At 40.8% G+C, this 20,005-nt stretch overlaps 2 protein-coding genes across 5 annotated transcripts; one reads left to right on the forward strand and one right to left on the reverse strand.

The window, feature by feature from the left end:
• Positions 1 to 1,296: 1,296 nt before the first annotated feature.
• On the reverse strand, positions 1,297 to 2,832 carry LOC129768494 (polyprenol reductase). Of its 4 annotated transcripts, none has more exons than XM_055770187.1 (3): positions 2,625 to 2,832; positions 2,026 to 2,430; positions 1,297 to 1,968 (listed from the first exon to the last, which is right to left on the reverse strand). In XM_055770187.1, the coding sequence occupies exons 2-3, from the start codon at positions 2,381 to 2,383 to the stop codon at positions 1,385 to 1,387; spliced, it is 942 nt and encodes a 313-aa protein (XP_055626162.1). In that variant the 5' UTR covers positions 2,384 to 2,430; positions 2,625 to 2,832; the 3' UTR covers positions 1,297 to 1,384. The 4 variants fall into 4 exon arrangements, with proteins under 4 accessions (XP_055626162.1, XP_055626161.1, XP_055626160.1 ...); XM_055770186.1 differs by having other exon boundaries at positions 2,512 to 2,832; XM_055770185.1 differs by having other exon boundaries at positions 2,026 to 2,425; positions 2,492 to 2,831.
• Positions 2,833 to 11,030: 8,198 nt separating this feature from the next.
• Positions 11,031 to 11,533, forward strand: LOC129769810 (signal recognition particle 9 kDa protein). Its single transcript, XM_055772285.1, has one exon. It carries the CDS (start codon positions 11,190 to 11,192, stop codon positions 11,421 to 11,423), a length of 234 nt encoding a protein of 77 aa, XP_055628260.1. The 5' UTR covers positions 11,031 to 11,189; the 3' UTR covers positions 11,424 to 11,533.
• Positions 11,534 to 20,005: the final 8,472 nt, after the last annotated feature.

Here is a 20,005-nt window from a genome sequence, read left to right on the forward strand (position 1 = left end):
AGTGGATGATTCCCTTCCAATCCCACCAAACACACAGCAAAACCTTCCTGGCCGTCAATCCGGGCTTGGCGATGGTTTGGGCCGTCTCACCGCGCTTTGACCACGACTTTTTTCGCTTTAGGTTGTCGTATGTGATCCACTTTTCATCATCAGTCGCAATCTTCTTCAAAAATGGGTCGAGTTCGTTCCGTTTCAGCAGTGCATCGCAGGCGTTGATTCTGATTTTCGTTATACGCCCGGCTATTCCGCGGATAATCGGTGTTCTACTGTACTAATTTGGTACGGAAAAGTTAATTTTCATTCATAATTTTAATTTTAAAAACGTGTTCATTCCGCCTGAAAATCAATTATTTTTTGACGCATCCCTAAACTAGTAAACAAAGCTGAATGCCGTCATCGCGGATGGTAGTTCTAGTGTTAATTATTGTTCATGACATAAATAGTTGTTTGTGATGCGTATGTGTATTTTTAATCTGAAAAATCTCTGCTTATATTTTCCTTCCGAAGAAAAAATGCTTTTTCGTCCTGGTCCATGCGTTGGTGTAGTTGAGTTTATGAGTTTAGAAAGAGCTCTTAACCCTTCAACGGGCCGTGAGAACTAGGCATGTAATCAACGCAAACTCCAATACAACGACATGTTTAGATGCTAAAATACACAACATATTTTCAATACACAATCAAAAACATTTAAAAAATATGTGGCAATATAGTTGCCACTGCCCGGTTAGTCCAAAATGTTGGTGGCAATATAGCTGCCACCTGCCCGACTAGTGTGAAATGTTGATGGGAATGTAGAGGCCACCTGTCCGGTTAGCGCAAAATGTTAGTGGCAATATAATTGCAAAACTCCATTTCAACATGTTTACATGCTAAAATACACAAAACATTTTTTTCAATACATAAAACAATCAAAAACATTGGAAAAATTGGATACTAAACAACCATTTTGTGAATCCAAGCCTTTTTTGTACTATTGCATTCAAATGTTAGCCATAGCTTCGGCTAACATGATTTTTGTTCAATGTCCCATCGAAAGTGGACAGCTGAAAGCGAAAATTTGGCATATTTTGCTTTGTCACTATCGAAAAAGTAGAATTGCTCTTCAAAACTGCCGTCGGTTCTTAATCAAGTGAAAATCGATTTTGATCTCCATGAACAAGATACGAAACATTAAAAGAAAAATAACCCAAGGTTCCCATCGCGGTATGTATAACCCAAACCGACGTTGTTAATCACAAAAGATCATGGAATGTGATAGAATAATGTGAACTAAATATACATATTTTTTTATACGGAAAAAATACTCTATAAATGCAAATATAGTTAAAAACAGGTGCCATAATAATTTCAGCTAATTTGAGGAATGATAATGCCTTCCCCCGAGCTACAAAACATAAGGGATTAGTGCACGTCTCGTTGATGGATAGTCTTTGAAATTTTCTCGATACCACTGATGAGTCAACCATGAGTTCATCGTTTGATTCGAAATCACCCATACCAGCACGTAGGCGGCGGACGTGTTCCTTGCGATGATCGCATACAGTGCGGTGTACATCACGATTTCAAAGAACATGTGCGGCGAGGATACCAACTCGAAGTAACCACCCTTCGGAACGGAATGCTTCTGTGTGATAACATTTCCAGAACGATCTTTCCGAAGGGATGCTAGGATAAGATTCGACTGGAATTGATACCGCCAGGCGTAAACAAATACGGCTATCCAACATGCGATTCTAGGCGACAGCTCGAACCGATAGGGAAGCAGCGAACCATCGGTTCGTACAAATCCCTCGGCCTGCGAGAGAATAACCACGACACTGCCGAAGTAGTGAATGTATCCCACCAGATAGGCGGACAGATTCATTTTCAGTTTACTCGAGAATACCTGCACAAAGAAGGTTTCGTAGAAACGACGCCAGCATTGAATCGTGAGCAAAGTGATGGCTACCATGGTCTCGGTAGGGGTTGCTGTAAAACAACAGAATAGAGTTTTTAAACCATCAAGCAAGAAAAACAGAGATTTACTCTTAACGGTCCTCTTGGTGGTTCCCATAATGTCCAGAAAATCGATCACGTAACTCGGTGTCACATTTCCAGCAAAATAAGCGTTGAGCATTAAATAGAATGCCGCTGTCGACCAAGCTGCAGCAAACACATAGAAGTGTTTAAACCATGATTTCGGCACCTCCAAAAGTGAAATCAATCGGTCTTGGGGACCTTTGTGTGCATGTTTTCCATAGCGGAATGTTTGACATACCGCCGTCGGAAGGTACCTTTCGATCGTAGCTATCAAACTCCCGAGCACCACTATAATAACGACCAGCTGAACAAACAGGAAGTTGATCAGATTGATGGAATGGAGATCCAGCAGAGAGCTAAGCATGATCTTTCCAAACAACAACAGCGCATAACTGTCCCCGAAAAACTGTTCTGAAATTAAAGAAATTGTGAATTGATCATTGACCTACTTTAAGCCAGAAAAAAATCTTACGTTGTGAACCTCAAACACACCTGACGATCACTCAGCGAATGTGAGCTCTTCATTTGAGAAATGCTTTCGCAGCACGCATACCATAATATCATTCCTCGAATATCAAACAGGTGATTTGTTTATGTTTTCTCACCTTGCTTTCCTTTTGAGTGCGACAATATGTGGTATACAAACAAAATATATTGGTATTCGTTGTATATATCAGTTCCTTCTCATGTTTTTGCTGGAGCTTAGTAATAACAGTTTTTTCGGCAAGACATGAAAAAGTCCAAAATTAGCGATTTTATTTCTATTGAATTTCTTATTATTTACACTAGATTTTTTTATTCATACACTGAGGTCTAGTTTTAGTAAGTTGAATGATTGATATTTCCGAACATGAATAGAACTTTTTAGAACCGACTAGTCAATTTACGATCTAACGTACAAATCTACACCTAGGCGGCGCTGCTGTGAAAGTGATGATGATTTTAAATTTTGCCATGTGAGCTTATGGAAGGTTTGTAGTTCTGTCCACAAATTACAATGTTATAATCATAAAAGAATATTTGATTGCGATGAGTTTGTAAGAAATTTAATTCTGCGCAATTTTATATGTAACATGTTATTTATTTACCTCTTTCAGTAGTGAAAACTATAAAAATGTTGACAATGGTTGAATTAAAGAAGGAAATTCGAGAGCACAATCAAACACAAGTAGAAAAATGCACGATTCCTGCATGTGAGAACTACCTTGGAAAGCCCGGAAGTAAAATATACGTGATTTGTTTTTTGAGTTTTAGGTTACATTAGCATCATTTTCTTAGTTCAAAAACAAAATCCAGATGTCTCACCGATCGTTTACGTTTTGCGTTAGATCGCCAATTGACAAATTTACGCAAAGCTGAATCAGCTCATGCGACATCTACATTAGAGCTCAGAACCACAAAAGTGAGGGTGTTTGTTTATTTTACGCACTGAAAAGCAAGATTCGGTGATGATTATTCATTTTATTTCAATTTACATTCATTTCAGCCATTGAATGTCGTCAGTATATGGTAATAAAGTTGGAGTTTTGTATATTTATGATGGTTTCAACACGCGATTTGACCAAAGTCATAGATAATCTTCGAAAATTTTAAGTTTGACAATGCATACCGGTTATTTATACTATGGATAATTGCAATGAAATCGAAATCATATCAAATTGGCTGATATCATTGATTATGTAGGAGCCGATACGTGAAGAATTTGCAGTATTTTTAGCACAAAACACCCTATTCATCGTTTACTTAGTTGAAAAAAATTTAAGTTACAATACTTATAACAAGTCATTCCTCGTCATACACATAGCACATTGTAAAATGATGATTTTCTAACCTTTTCAGCGTGGAAAGAATACATGAATTCGGAAAATTTGAAGATAAATTTTGATTTTTCTAGAAAATTTGAACGAATTTCATACCAAAAAAACAAAACATCCTCATTTTACTCGCTGCGCCATCTGGTTGTAAATCCAACGTAAATTCGTCAATTGGCGATCAAAACGTAAACGATCGGTGCAGGAATCGTGCATTTTTCTACTTGTGTTTGATTGTGCTCTCGAATTTCCTTCTTTAATTCAACCATTGTCAACATTTTTATAGTTTTCACTACTGAAAGAGGTAAATAAATAACATGTTATATATAAAATTGCGCAGAATTAAATTTCTTACAAACTCATCGCAATCAAATAATTGACAGATTATTAACAGATAAATATGTCAAGAATGACAAATCTTGCTATCGTATTTGTTCAATATTTTTAAAGTGTGTTCGTGAAATTTAAAAGATTGATCTCATATGAGTCAATTCTTGAAAACATTCAACATTATCGGACCAGTTTCAACACAAAATATTATTGTTGGTACGGCTATTACTACCTGGGATTATGACGAGCCCATTAGTTCCTGGATCGCGGAGCCAAAATGTTCGAGTCTGGGCAAGCAGCCGTACTTTAATGTTTTCAATTATGCTTCAATGGTTTTTCGATTGCTGTCGGAATATGCTGTTTCCAATGGTAGCGTAGATTATATCCAGCAGGATAATAAGTTTTCAGTGTGGGTAATGGACGGCTTCTTACCAGATCACTGTCCATTTTACTATTCAATTGAAGTTGATTTGGATTGATTAGGGGACAGTTGAACAGAAACTTTGAAGAGAATGATAATACGCCTCAATCGATTGCTGTTCTAGCCGCATTTACCTAAATTATCAGCACAAAAATGTTCTAGAATGCGGTTATACTTTTGGTGGTTAATTCTATCCATCGGCTATTTATTAATAAAATGCAAAAATGATAAATTTTTTTAAAAATGTTATTCTTCCTTTAGATCCGTGCTAAAATAAGTGATTATTATCGTCAACATCTGTAACTTTCGGTACTAAATTTCTGCTGAATTCATTTTCTTCTGGCGGCAGCAAAGAATTTATTGCATCCAATAATGAACGAGAGTTTTTGACTTCAGATTCGAGATCTTGTATCTGTGCATGGACATACGAAGCAATAATAACGATGGAGTTAATTCGTTCACACAAAACATCGATAGATGACGAAATATTTTCGTTAATATTATAAGCCTCTTGTAGACCACGACGTGTTGATTGAAATTGGTTTCCTTTCGAGAGTGACACAGTTCGATGCAGGTGATATTCATCCGACAAAGCTTCCGTCATTATCTTTGAACGAAAGTCTCTCGGTTGCGCAAGGATGTAGTTCGGCCACATCCCCCACGAAGCGTATAGCACAGTGTAGTGCATTGTTCTCAACTGTTCGATACAGTCGAAAATTTATTCAGAGGCTGGTGCGCTGTTTTTTTGTTCGTAACCCAGTAATTTTTGCCCACCATTTCCCATAATATATGTGATGTAATCGCAACGGAATGTTGAAAGATTTGAATTTCAACTTCACATCCACGCTTTTTTGATAACAACTTGGTGTTCATTCTCAAAGCATGTGTGTTTTCTGTATATCGGATTCGACAAATATTGTTTACGAAACGAACGAATATAAAACTTTCAAACAAAAATAAATCGATAGTTTCCGTATTCCGTTGCCGATTGATTAATGTACGGTATTTTCATAGCCGTTAATATCGTGTCCTGACCCCAGGAACTCCAAATTACAAAATTACACCAGGAAACTCGTTTGGAATGTTATCCATCTTTTGGAAAGCTTCAAATAGATGTTTATTATTACAGAAAAATACTGCAAAACTATTTCAGTTCATTCGAGAAATTCCATATCAACATTTTTTTGTAAACACTGTTCCACCAGTTCAATTTATCTGTGATTTGTTTTTTAATTTGTGCTATGACATTTGAAACAAAGTTGAAGGGGTGATCAATAAGGGTTTTCCATGAATTCAATCACCCCTCGTAAAAAGCGACGATTCAAATAGGAAGCTGAAATGACCTCAAAATCCAACTGTCAAGTAAATTCACAATATAAAAATGCGCAGGATTAAATTTCTTAAAAACTCATCGCAATCAAATAATCTTTTATGATTATAACATTGTAATTTATGGAAAGAACTACAAACTTTCCATAAGCTCACACGGAAAAATTTAAAACCATCATCACTTTCACCGAAGCGCCGCTTAGGTGTAGATTTGTACGTTGGATCGCCAATTGGACAGACTTGCAATCCGACACGAATAATTGGACAATTTCGTAAACATCCTTTGTGCAAGTTTCTACAAAACGATCAATTTTTGTTGAGAAATTGTCCTCCTCTCACCCCCATCTCGAGAGAATCCTAGAAGTGGGCACCAATATATATTTTTTTATTAAAAAAAAAATACACATTTTTATCGAAAACAAAAATTACATAAAAAATATTCTTATCATCGAGTTTAGGTACAGCCTCAAATTATTTTTAAAATGATCAGAACGTGTGATTTCTCGGATTTCAGATGGAAAAGCATTGAAAAGGGACGGTCCATAAAACAGAATGTGCTGTTGACGAGCATTGGTGGTTGTCCGACTTCGCATCAATTTCTGAGCTTGTCGTGTGGTACGTTGGTGATTTGATGTAGGTATTGTGAGGTTGTGATGGATATTATTTTCATTTCTAACGCTGAGGATAAATTTTATAGTCTGAAACTCGCGCAGTCCAATAAAAGGCAGTGTTATGAGCAGGGTTGTTTTTGGTATCAACAAATTTTTTAATCTGTGCTTTTTGCCAGAAAATCTGTATCGAAATCTGTGTCAACACTTTGCGATCGTTTGTCTGCTTCCAGGCACCACAGCAAAGAAGTTTACTAATATTGTAATTTATGCAACAATGTATCAGTTCACACTTTTGACGTAGGACTACGTCTTTCATTTCTATACCGGGGTGTAAAATCAAAGTTTCGAAAACGAAAGCGTTACGCCGGAGACCGAGATTTTGAGTGTTAATAGCTCCTAAACAACTGAACGAAATGGTATGATAAACACTTCATTCGAAAGATAAAATGTCTACGCGTTCTATACTTGTTACTTTCTGATCCAAAAACTTGTTTCAATAGTCTTAAATTTGCTTTCAAAATAGGCTATTGAAATCACCAATCGGTATATAAGCGAGCGCCGCTCGGAAATCCACTCAGTTCTAATTGAACAGCGATTGGAGCATGTTGTCGCGGTTGTGGTGAAGCTCTTCATTTATCATGAAAGCGCGGATGAACGGTGTCACCAAGAGCCTGTTTGTGCACCTTAGGCCAGAAGGGAATCCATCAGGAGGAGAGTGATGCTACAAACGGTTCCCCGGGAAGATCTCGAAGCAGCCGTTACAAACACACACACATACACGCACGGAATTCTTTCCGTTTGGATCGAGAAAGATCCGGAAAATAATCTGCCAGTTCCTCTAGGAATTTAAAAATACATTCATGTGAAAGAGTTTATTTGAATGTTTTCTATCCATGTAACACTGTGACCAAATATGTTTCAATCAAGTGCTATTAACAGATGGTTATCGAGTTAGCATTAACCACTGGTGGGCTTCCAGTATCGAGGAAAATGTGGAAATATCTAATCGTTACTGAAAATAATCTGCCAGTTCCTCTGGGAATTTAAAATTACATTCATATGAAAGAGTTTATTTTAATGTTTTCTATCCATGTAACACTGTGACCAAATACATTAGGTTTTGTGATTTTTCAATCAATCGCAATCAACAGGATAGCTTCTGAAGATTATTCTTCCCCATCAGTAGGATATTTCCGTATCCAATATTGGATGCATAAAACCTTGTGCCTCCAACGTAACGCTCTCGTTTTCGAAGTTCTCCAAATATTCATTCATTCAGAATGAATTCAGATTCAACTTCATACAAATGATCTCTAAATCAACGATAGTCCTACGTCACCCTTGCGGTTATACCATAGATATAACCCACTTCCTGTTTTTTTTCTAAACGAATTTTAATGTCTTTTGAACTTATTCACGAACCACAACGGTATTATTATGAGTAAAGTATAACGGTACTCAGTTAAAAGCTAGCCGATGACGCAGACTTTTGCATCTTGTCGCCTTAGATTGAACATGAGAAAGCAAAACCATAACTAATATTGGATCGTTATTTTGAAAAATCTGTAAATCTGTACGAAAACCAAAAAATTCGAGGGGTTGTATCCGAGACACGACCGCCTACGACGTAGGACTATGCAATCTTTTTTTTTAAATTTGTTGGTTTTTCGGATATTTTTTGCGAAGACGTCGAAATTTTATAAATAACTCTTTAGTAAAAAGTTCTGGGGAACCTGAAAAGGTTTAATGGCTTGTGTGGTTTTGTAGAATCATTTCGAGAAGCAACGATTCTTGCCTTTGCGAGCATAATAGGCAAATTGGACATATGTCGCAATTTGTTTCTATATATCAATGCACGCATTGCACTACGAATTTAACGAGAGGCATCTTCCGTGCATCGCCATTCAACAAGCATCAAACACGCGTCTAATAGATGCACACAGTTGCAGCGATAAAAATGAAACATCGAAACACACTTCAAGTGAAATATTCGCTAGTGTTCCCAGCTCGAGGGGAAACATAAAACACAAAACGAGCAATATAAGCGACCTTTGTTGTTTCGGGCACCTAAAGATTCTGAGAATTTTCCTCAGAGGAGATGCAATATATATACGATAGTGACAGCTTACTTACTATGCAAGGACTTACTATTATCTGCGGATTGTGCGATGAGAAGCGAAGTATGAGAGGAGCCAAGCTTTGCGTGGATAGTACCTATCGCCGGAAAAGATGCGGAAGTGATCGGAGCCGCTCAAGTCATTACTCCTCACGCGTGTTCGATGTTCCGTCAAGAGAAGTCTCACTCTCATTAAAAGAAGATGGAAAGGATCGTTTGGTTCTTGTTAAATCCCAACGACCAAATTTGCCCACTGCCAGTGAACAATGGGGGCGTGTCGCCAGTTCCGGAGGCACCCTGACGTTTTATGTAATTAGGAATCTTGATCTGAACAAGAGAGTGGAAGATGATCATGATCCTCGTGAGCCACTTCTAAAATATGCTAAGGATTTAGAAGAAAATTCTTATTGGATTGTTCCAGTCTACTCTAAAATGCAACCTAAGGCAAAATCTGTCCATGAAGATGAGCCGAAGAGTAAAAAAGCGAAGAAATAATAAAGAAAATAAAAAGTAATAACGCTTACATCTATAAAATAGTCAATTTTATTATAACAATCTTTAAAAATAGCATTATGTAAATGGAAACAGTTGCTAGCAATCTTCCATATGTTGGCTCCGGCTTGCAAAGATTGCATTAACGCTTTCGTTCCGGTCTTGACAATCGCACCAAGATTATTGACCAGATCGGTTTTGGTCATTCCGATACAAGTATCGATGTTAGTCAGAGTTCCAGCTTCCTTGTTAAAAATGAGTTGTTTTGACACTCCCGATTCACAATATCATTAACATCTCTCCATTTGGCAGTATTTTTTTTTATCTCATTTATTTATTTAAGGCTCATTAGCATTTTAGCTGTAACAGAGCCGAATTTTAATCGTGTACATGTCACATGGTTATCATATATCTATAATTAGCACATTACACAGTTGCCATTCGCCAGTATTCCTTCTATACCATTACATATGGTACATTCACACAGTAGCCATTTAGGCGTAAGAGTATTCTTTCTGTTCTTCCATTATCCAGTTGGACCACCGGACAGCGGAGACAGTTGATTGATCATTGTTGAGTTATTTATAGAACAGCAGCCCGATGTGTCTTGCAGAGCAGAGCAGTTGTATGGATGAATCGATTTTATTTCGACCGTGGATCGATCTCCATCGCTGATGATTGTTGCGTGGACGTAGCTATTCTGTAACAACACAAAGATGGTCAATGAGGGTCCTGTGTTTTGAACTCACGATCGATCGCTTACTAAGCGAACGCGCAACCAATGTGGCTACCGAGACCCCCATTTGGCAGTATTGTACACCATCAAACTCATATTCGCTATAACAGAGAGTTCCAGATTGCTGTAATCTCACAGAACATATCGGCATATTATTCAAAGCTTCTGAACAGATGAAGCACTTGTGATTAATTGAGGGGCTTAGAATAAAAGGGGTGTTAGTGATTTGATCGATTTCTCTACATCGACTCTCTCTTTTGGTCATAACTTAGCTGCAAATACATTCCCAGCTGCATTTGAAAATGTGGAAGATAGGTCAGAACCTCATCTATCGGATTGTATAGCAAACTTAAATTGGAACGATTTTGCAGTTGAGTTATTAACTAAATAAAAAGTTGATGAAGAGAAATCGATCAAGTCACTTACACCCCTTGCATTCTGAGCCCCTCAATTATTATTATTTTGTTGCCACATCGAATGAATTTTATAACATCTACGTTCTGTATTTATATTACCAATCCTATCTCCCACAGTATCTAGGTATCTATTGTATAGTATATGCCCGAAATAATAAAAATACAATGTCGCAATCATTCGAGTTCTCGAGCGCAAATGAATTAATATCTTCTAGAAACAATATGTATCGTGATCGTTGGAAGTTCTCCAGAATTTGAAGCAAAAGTCGCAGTTATTGAAGTCATTCTATATGATTGTGGATTTTCTGCTTGTAATAGCGCGAGCGAATGACACTGAGACAAAAGCCCTTCTTCTTCGACGATATTTTCGGCCAATAGTTAGAATTTCATGGAAACAATACCTTTCAAAAACCCATGTAGGCTATAATACTGAAATGTCTTCACATACTTCATAATATCTTCAAAATGTCTTCACAAAACCAAATGTCTTCAAACCTGGCAACTCTGCATTTAGGAGATTTGTTACTTGGGTCAACGATCAAAGGGATAGATACTTAAACGATTATCTTTGCAATACATCAAATAATTAAAAACTAATAGTGTGCATCCATGAACTCGATTAGTTTACATTCGTTATAATGGATACGCAAAGAATTCAATCCATCCCGTAGCGGTGTAGAACTGAGAGTGTAGAAGTACTAAATTAACAAATCGGCCTGTCTTCCGTTCGACATAGCTGAATATTCCTTCCATATGTTGACAGTTTATCACAACGTTGATGACGCTTCTAAATGCGTCCGCAAGAAGACCACTTCGTGTAGCACAACAAGGCACACCAGCATATTTATTTGTCGTCTTGGACCGCTTCTTCTCGTTTTTAGTGAAGAAACCAGCAAAATTGAACAAAAATGGTGTTTGCAAAGTCGTGGGAGGATTTCGAGATTGCTGCCGAAAATATGTACATCGCAAATCCGTGCCAATGTCGCTTCACAATGAAATACACCCACAGAAAGAATGCCGTCGTGCTGAAGCTTACAGATAACGTGAAATGTGTGCAATACAAATCCGAAGTGCTGTCGGATTTAAAGAGAATAGAGAAATTCACTGGCAATTTGATGTGGCTGATGGCCTCGAAGGAGTAGAGGGATTGCGTACCAGATTGCTGGATGTGATGTTTATAATCGTGTATAATTAAACTAAAGGATATCGCAAAGAATTCAAAATGAAATTCAATATATTTAACTTACCAAAATAGTGTTTTATTTGTTATCACTCTCGGCTTAAAATACAGTAGAACCCCCATTATCCACGAACGGATGATCCGCGGTGCGGATTCGCGATAGCAAGTTCCATAGTAAATGTATGGGCCTTCCCGGGATTTGTCATTGTGTGGTATTCTCATGCTCTTTTGTTTTGGTCATGGCTTTCACATCGGATACTGGATACTAGTTTAATGATTTCTGTATTGATAAACCATAGTTTTCATGCTGATGTATATTTATTTAATTTTATTGTTTTTTTTTGCGTTATTCGCGGTGACCTTGCTTCTTCGCGAATAATCAGGGTTCTACAGTTCTCCACTTTTAGGTTCATAACGAGTCCTCATGATCCGTTGCATCTATGTTTAACGTACAATTGAAAAAAACAATGAATTTCAGGCATAATCAAAAACAAGGTTTTTCCCACGTACGTATAACATATCACAGGACAACAGTTGATCAGATTTGAGTCGTCTATACATCGTTGGGTTTGTCTCCACCCAAATTAGATCGATAGAATACTTTGGAAGATTTTTGGGATGAATAGGAAAATTTGTTGAGTTTGTATCCAACCAAATTCGAATTATAGAATACTTTGAAGAATATTTCAGAAAAAAAAGTAAAATTTGAAAAAAAAACGGTAACAGTGAAAAGTAAGATCGGAAAAATGATTACGCATTCGTTCTACAATGATAAGTTTGTCCAATTGGAGTTAATTTCTTCATTTGAAATTTAATTTTGTGACATTACTATCCTTAAATGAAATTATTATCCTCAGATTTGATGTGTTTTGGTCTGCGACAGGTTTGTATATTTAACACTAAACCTACCATAAGGGGTCAAATGAGCCTTTTTCAACTTTTAGTCAAAATTTTCTTGCAAATTACATCGTCACTACATCATTTGTCTACACTACTGTTCCTAAAACATACATAGAATGTATTTTTCAGTGTTCACTCCTCTCTTGTATTTTTTTTCTGAGAAATATATGTAATCTGCCCTAACTACCGCAACGGGTCATTTGACCCTTGCAAACATTTATATGATACCAGAAAGATTTGTATGTTTCTCATGTTTCTTTGTTTTTAAGAGGCTTTAAACTTTGCAGTTCATTCGCCTCCAAGATTTGTATGTGTGGTTGTGATACTAAACCATTGCACAATGGTCCAGGAGATGCTTTTAAGTGGAAATTAGCATTTAGAGCTCGACAGTTATTCTCTAGACAAAAACTGTCTTAGTTAAAGTTGATACTCATGATAGAGCGCTCGTTTTTATGTTATCAAAAATAGAATGACCAAAATTTTCGATGAAATAAAAAATCTAACTTTCTTATCTTTATAGATAGAGGTAAACATAGTTCGACAATGTTGTAGCTCCAATTATTTGAGACATCTTTGTAGAACAAAGTTTTCTTTTTTTGGCAGACTTATCTCACTTCTTAACTAGGCGAACCTAGCCAAAATTTTCACCTGCCCCCGGGCTTCTGAATGCCAAAGGGGGACTAGGCTCTGCGGAATGCACGTATCTGCATGCTCGTGCTGTTTCAGTCCTGACCGAGAAATTGTCGGACAATCGCGCAGGTGCTAAGGATGACCGACTTTTGGATGCCGGCCAATTCCTTCTCCATATTCAACACCTTTAGCGCTTCCAGAAGTGTCTTCGGGACAATTCCAGTTCCAGAGAGAACGACTGGAACAATTCTTGGGACCTCCCTTAGCCCCCACAGTTCCTTGAGCTCCACGGCCAATGGTCGGTACTTGCAGATTTTGCGACCGTGGGTCTCCTCCAGATTCTGGTTCAGTGGAATAGCGACATCGATGATGGTGACTTTGCGGTCGCTCTTGTCGTAAACCATTATATCTGGGCGGTTGTGGTGGATCGAGAGGTCGGTCAGAACAGTGCGATCCCAGTACAGCTTGAAACGGTCATTTTCCAGGACAGGTGCAGGCAGGTACCGGTAGTTTGGTACGTTGTCTTCCAGTAGAGCACATTGGAGCGCCAGTTGTCGATGAACAATACGGGCCACGTTGTTGTGGCGCTCGGTGTAGGCTGCGTTGGCCAAAACGGGACAGCCTCCCATAATGTGCTCTATGTTTTCACCTGGTTGATAGCACATCCGGCAAATGTCATCAACGTCTTGATGCCAGACGTACCGCCTGCAGTTTCTCGTCGGCATTATCCTGTCCTGGATGGCTATCATGTCGGCTTCTACTACTGAAGAGAGTTCACCACGCGTTAGCCACAGATTAGATGCGGCCTTGTCGACGTGTGGCCGGTCCAGTTGATGGGGGTGGGCACCATGCACTGCCTTCTGCTTCCTAGCTGCAATCTTCTCCTCCACTGTCTGCAGATTGCAGTTGAGTTGGTACTCCGCTTGCGCCAAGTGCAGAGCGCTGTATCCTCTGTCGGCGGCGCAGACAGCCCGGTATAGCGCGTTTTGGTTGGCGCGTTCTGCGAAGTACACGCGCAGTTGTCGTACCTGGGCAACACACAGTGCAGATATGTCGACTATTCCAAGTCCCCCTCCTTTGCGTGGCAGTGAAACTCTCTCCAGTGCCGATTAAGGATGGTGCATTCCGGCCTCTTTAAATGCTTTCCTCATCCTCCTCTCAAGGTCCTCTAGGTCAGTTTTGCTCCATTTGACTACACCAAAACTGAAGGTCAGCAGGGGAACCGCGAATGTGTTGATCGCGCGTACCTTGTTCCCCGCGTTGAGGAAAGTCACACTTTTCACTCGACTCAAGAACCTGTCTCGCAGCTCCGTCTTGATGTCGGAGTGGCGAATCCCGGTGAGCTGTCGGAATCCAAGATATTTATAGGATTCGCCACGAACCATGTCTCTTATGAACTCGCCGTCATAGACCTCGTAACCTCCGGATTCGGTAAGCTGCCCTTTCAGCAGATGGACATAGTGGCACTTGTCAAGGCCAAACTCCATGCAGATGTCCCTGCTTATGTCTTCGACAACCCGGATAGCTACACCTAGACGCTGACGTGAATCAGCGTATACCTTGAGATCATCCATGTAGAAGGTATGGGTCACTTCTTCGTGGGCGCCGTCGCCATACCTTATTTTATAGCCATGACCGTTTCTATTGAGCGTCCTACTGAGGGGGTTCAGTGCCAGACAAAACCAAAGCGGGCTGAAAGAGTCGCCTTGGAATATCCCCCTCTTTATCTGCAGCGTTCTAGACTGCAACACATTTTCCCCATCACTGAGGTGCAGAGACGTACTCCACTGCCTCATCGCATGCTGCAGGAACCTAACGACGACGGGATCAATTTTGTAGAGCTCCAATACCCTGACGAGAAACGAGTGAGGTATGGAGTCATAAGCCTTCCTGTAATCGATGTAGGCCATACTTAGGTTCCGCTGGTTATATACCGCCTGGCCGACTATGGCTGCGTCGATGATGGCCTGGTCTTTGCAGCCATGCGTATTTTTCCTGCATCCTTTCTGCTCTTCTGCGATGATGTGATGCTGTTCGCAGTGAGCAGAAACTTTGGCGGTAATTATGCTGCTCAGTATTTTGTACAGACTCGATAGGCACGTTATCGGTCTGTACTTTGATGGGTTCAATGTGTTGCTGTCTTTCGGGAGGAGGAAAGTGACGCCACGGGTGGCGAATTCAGGAAGGTTGTGTGGGTCACGTAGCACCTTGTTGAAGCACTCAGCTATCTTTGGATGTGCGACGGTCAGCTTCTTGTGCCAAAAGTTCTGGACACCATCGGGGCCCGGTGCTGCCCAGTTCCTCAGGTACCGCGAGGCTTCGCGGACATCGTTCTCTCCGACGATGATAGCTGGCATCTCTCCAATTTCACCACAACTCTCCTCCTCCCGTCTTAACCACATTTGCCCGTCGCGATGTTCTACTGGGGTCTCCCAAATACCAGCCCAGAAGTTCGTCACATCGCTAATATCTGGCAAACCTTCGCGGTAGTCGGGCTTCTCGTCGCTAATGTGGTCGTAGAACGCTTTCTCGTTATCTCTGAACATCCGATTTTGTTCCTGGCGCTTTGCAGAGTCAGAGTAACGTTTCAGCCGTTTTGTAAGGACGCTCAATTGCTGTACCAGTGTGTCGAGTTTTTCCGTCAGCTGGTGAGCTCCCAGCTGGCGAAGTTCAGTAGGCCGCACGATCACAGCAACTTGGCGACATAATTTCACCGATCTGCTGCCTCTTTTGTACGCCATCAGTCTTCCAATTGCGGCGCGCTTGTTTAGGATCCGTTGCTCCAATCTCCTTCGCCATGGAGGCTCACGCCTTTCACGGAGATGTTGGAGCATTCCGCCTCTTGGCCTAATACGGTATCCTAAACTTTTGGCGGTCGCCACAGCAGCACAGTAAACTTTCAGTTGCAGCTCCTCCATGTTCTCAGCATCAACCAAGTGCAGCGGAAGAACGTGCTTGTTCATGAGCTTTACTGCACTTGTCAGCCTGCGGGAATGCTGCAACTTCGGGATCCTGGGGCGCGACAAAGGGTCCGTGTCGCGGAACTGTGAGATCGCCTCGTTGTAATGGAAGACCAGATCGCGTAGTAGTTGTTGATCTGGCTGTGGATCTTCCGGCTCAGGGGGTTGTTGTACTGTGGCCTCCACTGGTGCTGATTCGCGTGCCCCACTCGCGAATGAATTGCTCAGCCGTACTGAACTTCGTCTCGACACATCGCTTGCTCTGCTTGTTCTGGAGCTTAGTTCTCTCTGCACCTGCTGCTTGATCTCGTCGACTTGCGTTTGGGAGAGCATATTGTTGCGTACAATCGCTCTACGCCTCGCGTTCATCGCGTTTTGGTCAAGCCTCCCGACGAACTCTGGATACGCTTCCTCGAACATTGCGAGTATTCGAGGGCGACCGCTCATGTCCGTCTCCAAAGCAGTGCAGATGTAATAGGCGCGGATCACGAATTCGTTCATTTCGTGTGTCCACATGATCCGTCGCCTAGTAGTACCCACAAGTGTGGACGACTGACGTCTGACAGTCGCAACACGCCTCTTAGGCGCAGCGTTTCGTTGGTGATGTCGATGGCTGCTGTTTCCGTGTGGCGGTAGCTCTTCGGGTTGAACCCGGCTGGTGGCCCGCTCTTGCACATCGCCCTCCAGCCGCTGGCCGCTCGCTCTTACGCCCTTTCCAGGACCAGCTCCAGTTCGGGGACCCTCCTCGGGTGATCGCATTCGTAGTATTCGTCTTGACCTTAGCTCCATTGTCTGGGTGTATCTCCTTTGCCCGGGAGACAGCGGGTTGGCAAGGCCTTCATGACCCGGGAGGCCTTCCCCGGGAGAGATATAGCGCTCTGACTCGCTCGTACCCCCTCACTTAGCCACTTTCGACACCCGTTCTCGGAGCCAAGACCAGGTGTGTTTCCAGTTCACGCCCGATCTAAAAATGTCGTCATATGATCTTCGTGGAGGCGTGAGATAGGAACATTTGAGACCAACAGGTAGGCTCCTACCCTAGTGTTGATCCCCATTTGAGAACCTCTAGAACCATTTTTCTATCTCTTTTTTTTTTTAATTCGTTTATTTTTACAGGCTCAGTTACTTAAGTTTAAAGGAGCCGAATTCTTAAATATAATTTTAAAACTATATATATAAACAATTTTCTTACATCTATGGTTAGTAAGGTGGAAAACCGATTACTCGCGGTGTACTCGAGTTTAGGAGGGTGACATATTTTTAGGAGAAGGATGGGATATAAGGAAATTGTAACAATGTTGATGAACACTCAATTTATAAATCTATTCGTATATCTATAGTGTATTTACATTTCAACTTATTCTACTATTTATAGCAAGGGGACGAATTACCCGCAAAGGAAGGAAAGGAGGGTATAAGGATGTAGGGGCAATCACACACGAAGATCTATAGCTTTAAGGAAAACATATATATGGGACATGTAATCAAGGTCTAACCGAGCCAACACATCTCTCACCGGAACATTGGGCTGTCTTCCTCGGGCCCGAAGGGAGTTTTCTAAATTCTATCTGGCGACCAGATACACCTCGCACGACCAAACAATGTGCTCGATGTCGTGATAACCTTGGCCACAAACGCAGAGATTGCTGCTGGCAAGATTGAAACGGAAGAGTAGTGCATCTAACGAACAGTGATTGGACATGAGTCGGGAGAAGGTGCGAATAAAGTCCCGACTCAAGTCCAGACTTTTGAACCACGGTTTGAGGCTAACCTTAGGGATAATCGAGTGAAACCACCGGCCCAATTCATCTTCATTCCACTTGCGTTGCCAGTTAGCGATGGTATTTTTGCGGACTAAAGAATAAAATTCATTGAAGGCGATTTGACGCTGATAAATATCGCCTTCAATTGCACCTACCTTTGCTAATGTTTCTCTATCTCTTGAAATGACCGATTTTTCTAAGTTACGTTAGGGTCACCATGAAAAAAACTGTTTTTTTTGCTCTAATTTTTATATTTCAAATTTTAGATGCAAACTGTCTTCGAAAGACTTTTAGAGCTTACTAATACAAACATTTTTCGATGCTGCATCGAAAAATGTTTGTATTAGTAACTTGTCAATATCTCAACTTTTTACTCAAAGTTATTGATATATCTTCCTAAAAATCATGCTCTTTTCATTTGTTTGTCATCCTTTCTGGGGCAAACGTAAACAAAGTTTATAGGCGAGCATATTTCACTCTACATGATGTGTGATTTTCAAAACTATGTTATTTTTTGTGTTTGAGTAAATTAAAATTGGAATCATGAGTTTTTGGGTAGAAAACCATCAATAACGTTGAGTAGGATTATGATACAAACTGCATCGCAAAATGTTGGTATTGATAAGCTCTAACAGTTGTACGAAGACAGTTTTGATGTAGAATTTGAAATATAAAAGTTAAAGCAGAAAAAACACGTTTTTATGATCACCCTAATGCAACTTGTGTATACGGGAATGAGCCTCTAAATGACAAATATGGAATGATTTTTTTTTATTTAAAACCATATCGATAGCAACAAATACGTGTAAGGAAATGCGTAGAAATGGGATAAATCCTCAGGTTTGAGTTGGCGTCGGTGTCACATGGTTGTGTAACATGTCTCTGTCTCGATATCCGCAGCGGTACCTAGTTGCAAGTATCGAGGACTTCGGTGAAGGCAGGGATATTGCAAATTATACTATTACTTTGAGTAGATCTTGTCGTAAGCTATATGTTGCTTCAAATGCTTGTGTCTGGCTTGTTTTTAGCCTATCGATATACTGACATGTTTCACAGCAAAAGAAATACGCTAGCGTTTGCATTCAAAAAATTGACTTTTTTCGGATGGTGATAAAAAACTAAGACAGATAATTGAGTTTGATAAATGTCCAATGGAAGGTAATTAGCTTACATGCAAAAACATTTTAGAGCCTTGCGGGCGGCCTTCTGGCAGTTAACCGGAACATTCGCCATGGCGGACGAAAACATGCGTGTAGGCATGTTTTTGAGTTCTTTCTTCGTTTTATGTATCAATTCCTTCTCAGTTTTCGCGATGAAATTGTTGGAGTAAATCTTACGCTTCAGGTCTGCTCAGAAATTCTCGATGAGACGCAGCTGAAGGACGTTGGGCGGGTTCGCTGACTTCGATATTCAGTCGCTCCATTTACTCTAACGATGGCTTCGAGCAGTGCGCCAACGCCAGATCTTGCCAGAACATCGCGTCTTCGCTCTTATGGTATTTCGTTATGAACGACGCAAATTCCGGCAGACAATTCGTATTATAAATTTCCATGGGCAGTCCGGAGCTAAAGAAGAGCGGCTTCGACATCCCCTTCTCGTTGATTGTCAACCACAGCATTTTATTCAGCAGCTGCCGCTGAGTCATTGCCTACAGCTCCCAGACCAGTGGATCAACGAAAGTTCCCGGTTCCTGACATGTATGTCCATGTTCGCCAGGTTGCACCGGCCTTCCGGCCAAACGCACGCAGCGATGTAAAGGGTGTGTCACATCAAATTGCATCACAGAAAAAACGCTGTAGAAATTCGCCCAGTAGACCGATCCTTTTGAAAATTTTAGACAGTAAATTAAAAACTATTAAACAACTTTTGGAATTTTCTTTTTATTCATACTTCGAGCCCAAGCCCGTATGCTCGCACCTTCCTCTTTACCCCGTCCATAAGGTTCTGTACAACGTCAGGTTGTAGTTTTTCCATTTTCTCTTGAAGTCCGCCTCCGATTTGACAACTTTTGGGTTCTTCCGGAGGGCCTGCTTCATAATCGCCCAATATTTCTCTATTGGGCGAAGCTCCGGCGCGTTGGGCGGGTTCATTTCCTTTGGCACGAAGGTGACTCCGTTGGCTTCGTACCACTCCAACACGTCCTTTGAATAGTGGCACGAAGCGAGATCCGGCCAGAAGATGGTGGGGCCCTCGTGCTGCTTCAATAGTGGTAGTAAGCGCTTCTGTAGGCACTTCTTAAGGTAAACCTGCCCGTTTACCGTGCCGGTCATCACGAAGGGGGCGCTTCACTT

Source organism: Toxorhynchites rutilus, chromosome 2, assembly GCF_029784135.1.
Source record: "Toxorhynchites rutilus septentrionalis strain SRP chromosome 2, ASM2978413v1, whole genome shotgun sequence".
In the NCBI taxonomy this organism is placed as follows: domain Eukaryota; kingdom Metazoa; phylum Arthropoda; class Insecta; order Diptera; family Culicidae; genus Toxorhynchites; species Toxorhynchites rutilus.

Coding starts and splice junctions, on each gene's coding strand:
- LOC129769810 (XM_055772285.1), top strand. CDS start 11,190: ATGGTGTTTGCAAAGTCGTGGGAGGATTTCGAGATTGCTGCCGAAAAT.
- LOC129768494 (XM_055770187.1), bottom strand. CDS start 2,383: ATGCTTAGCTCTCTGCTGGATCTCCATTCCATCAATCTGATCAACTTC. Junction 1,969..2,025: donor CACCAAGAGGACCGTTAAGA/GTAAATCTCTGT, acceptor GTTGTTTTACAG/CAACCCCTACCGAGACCATG.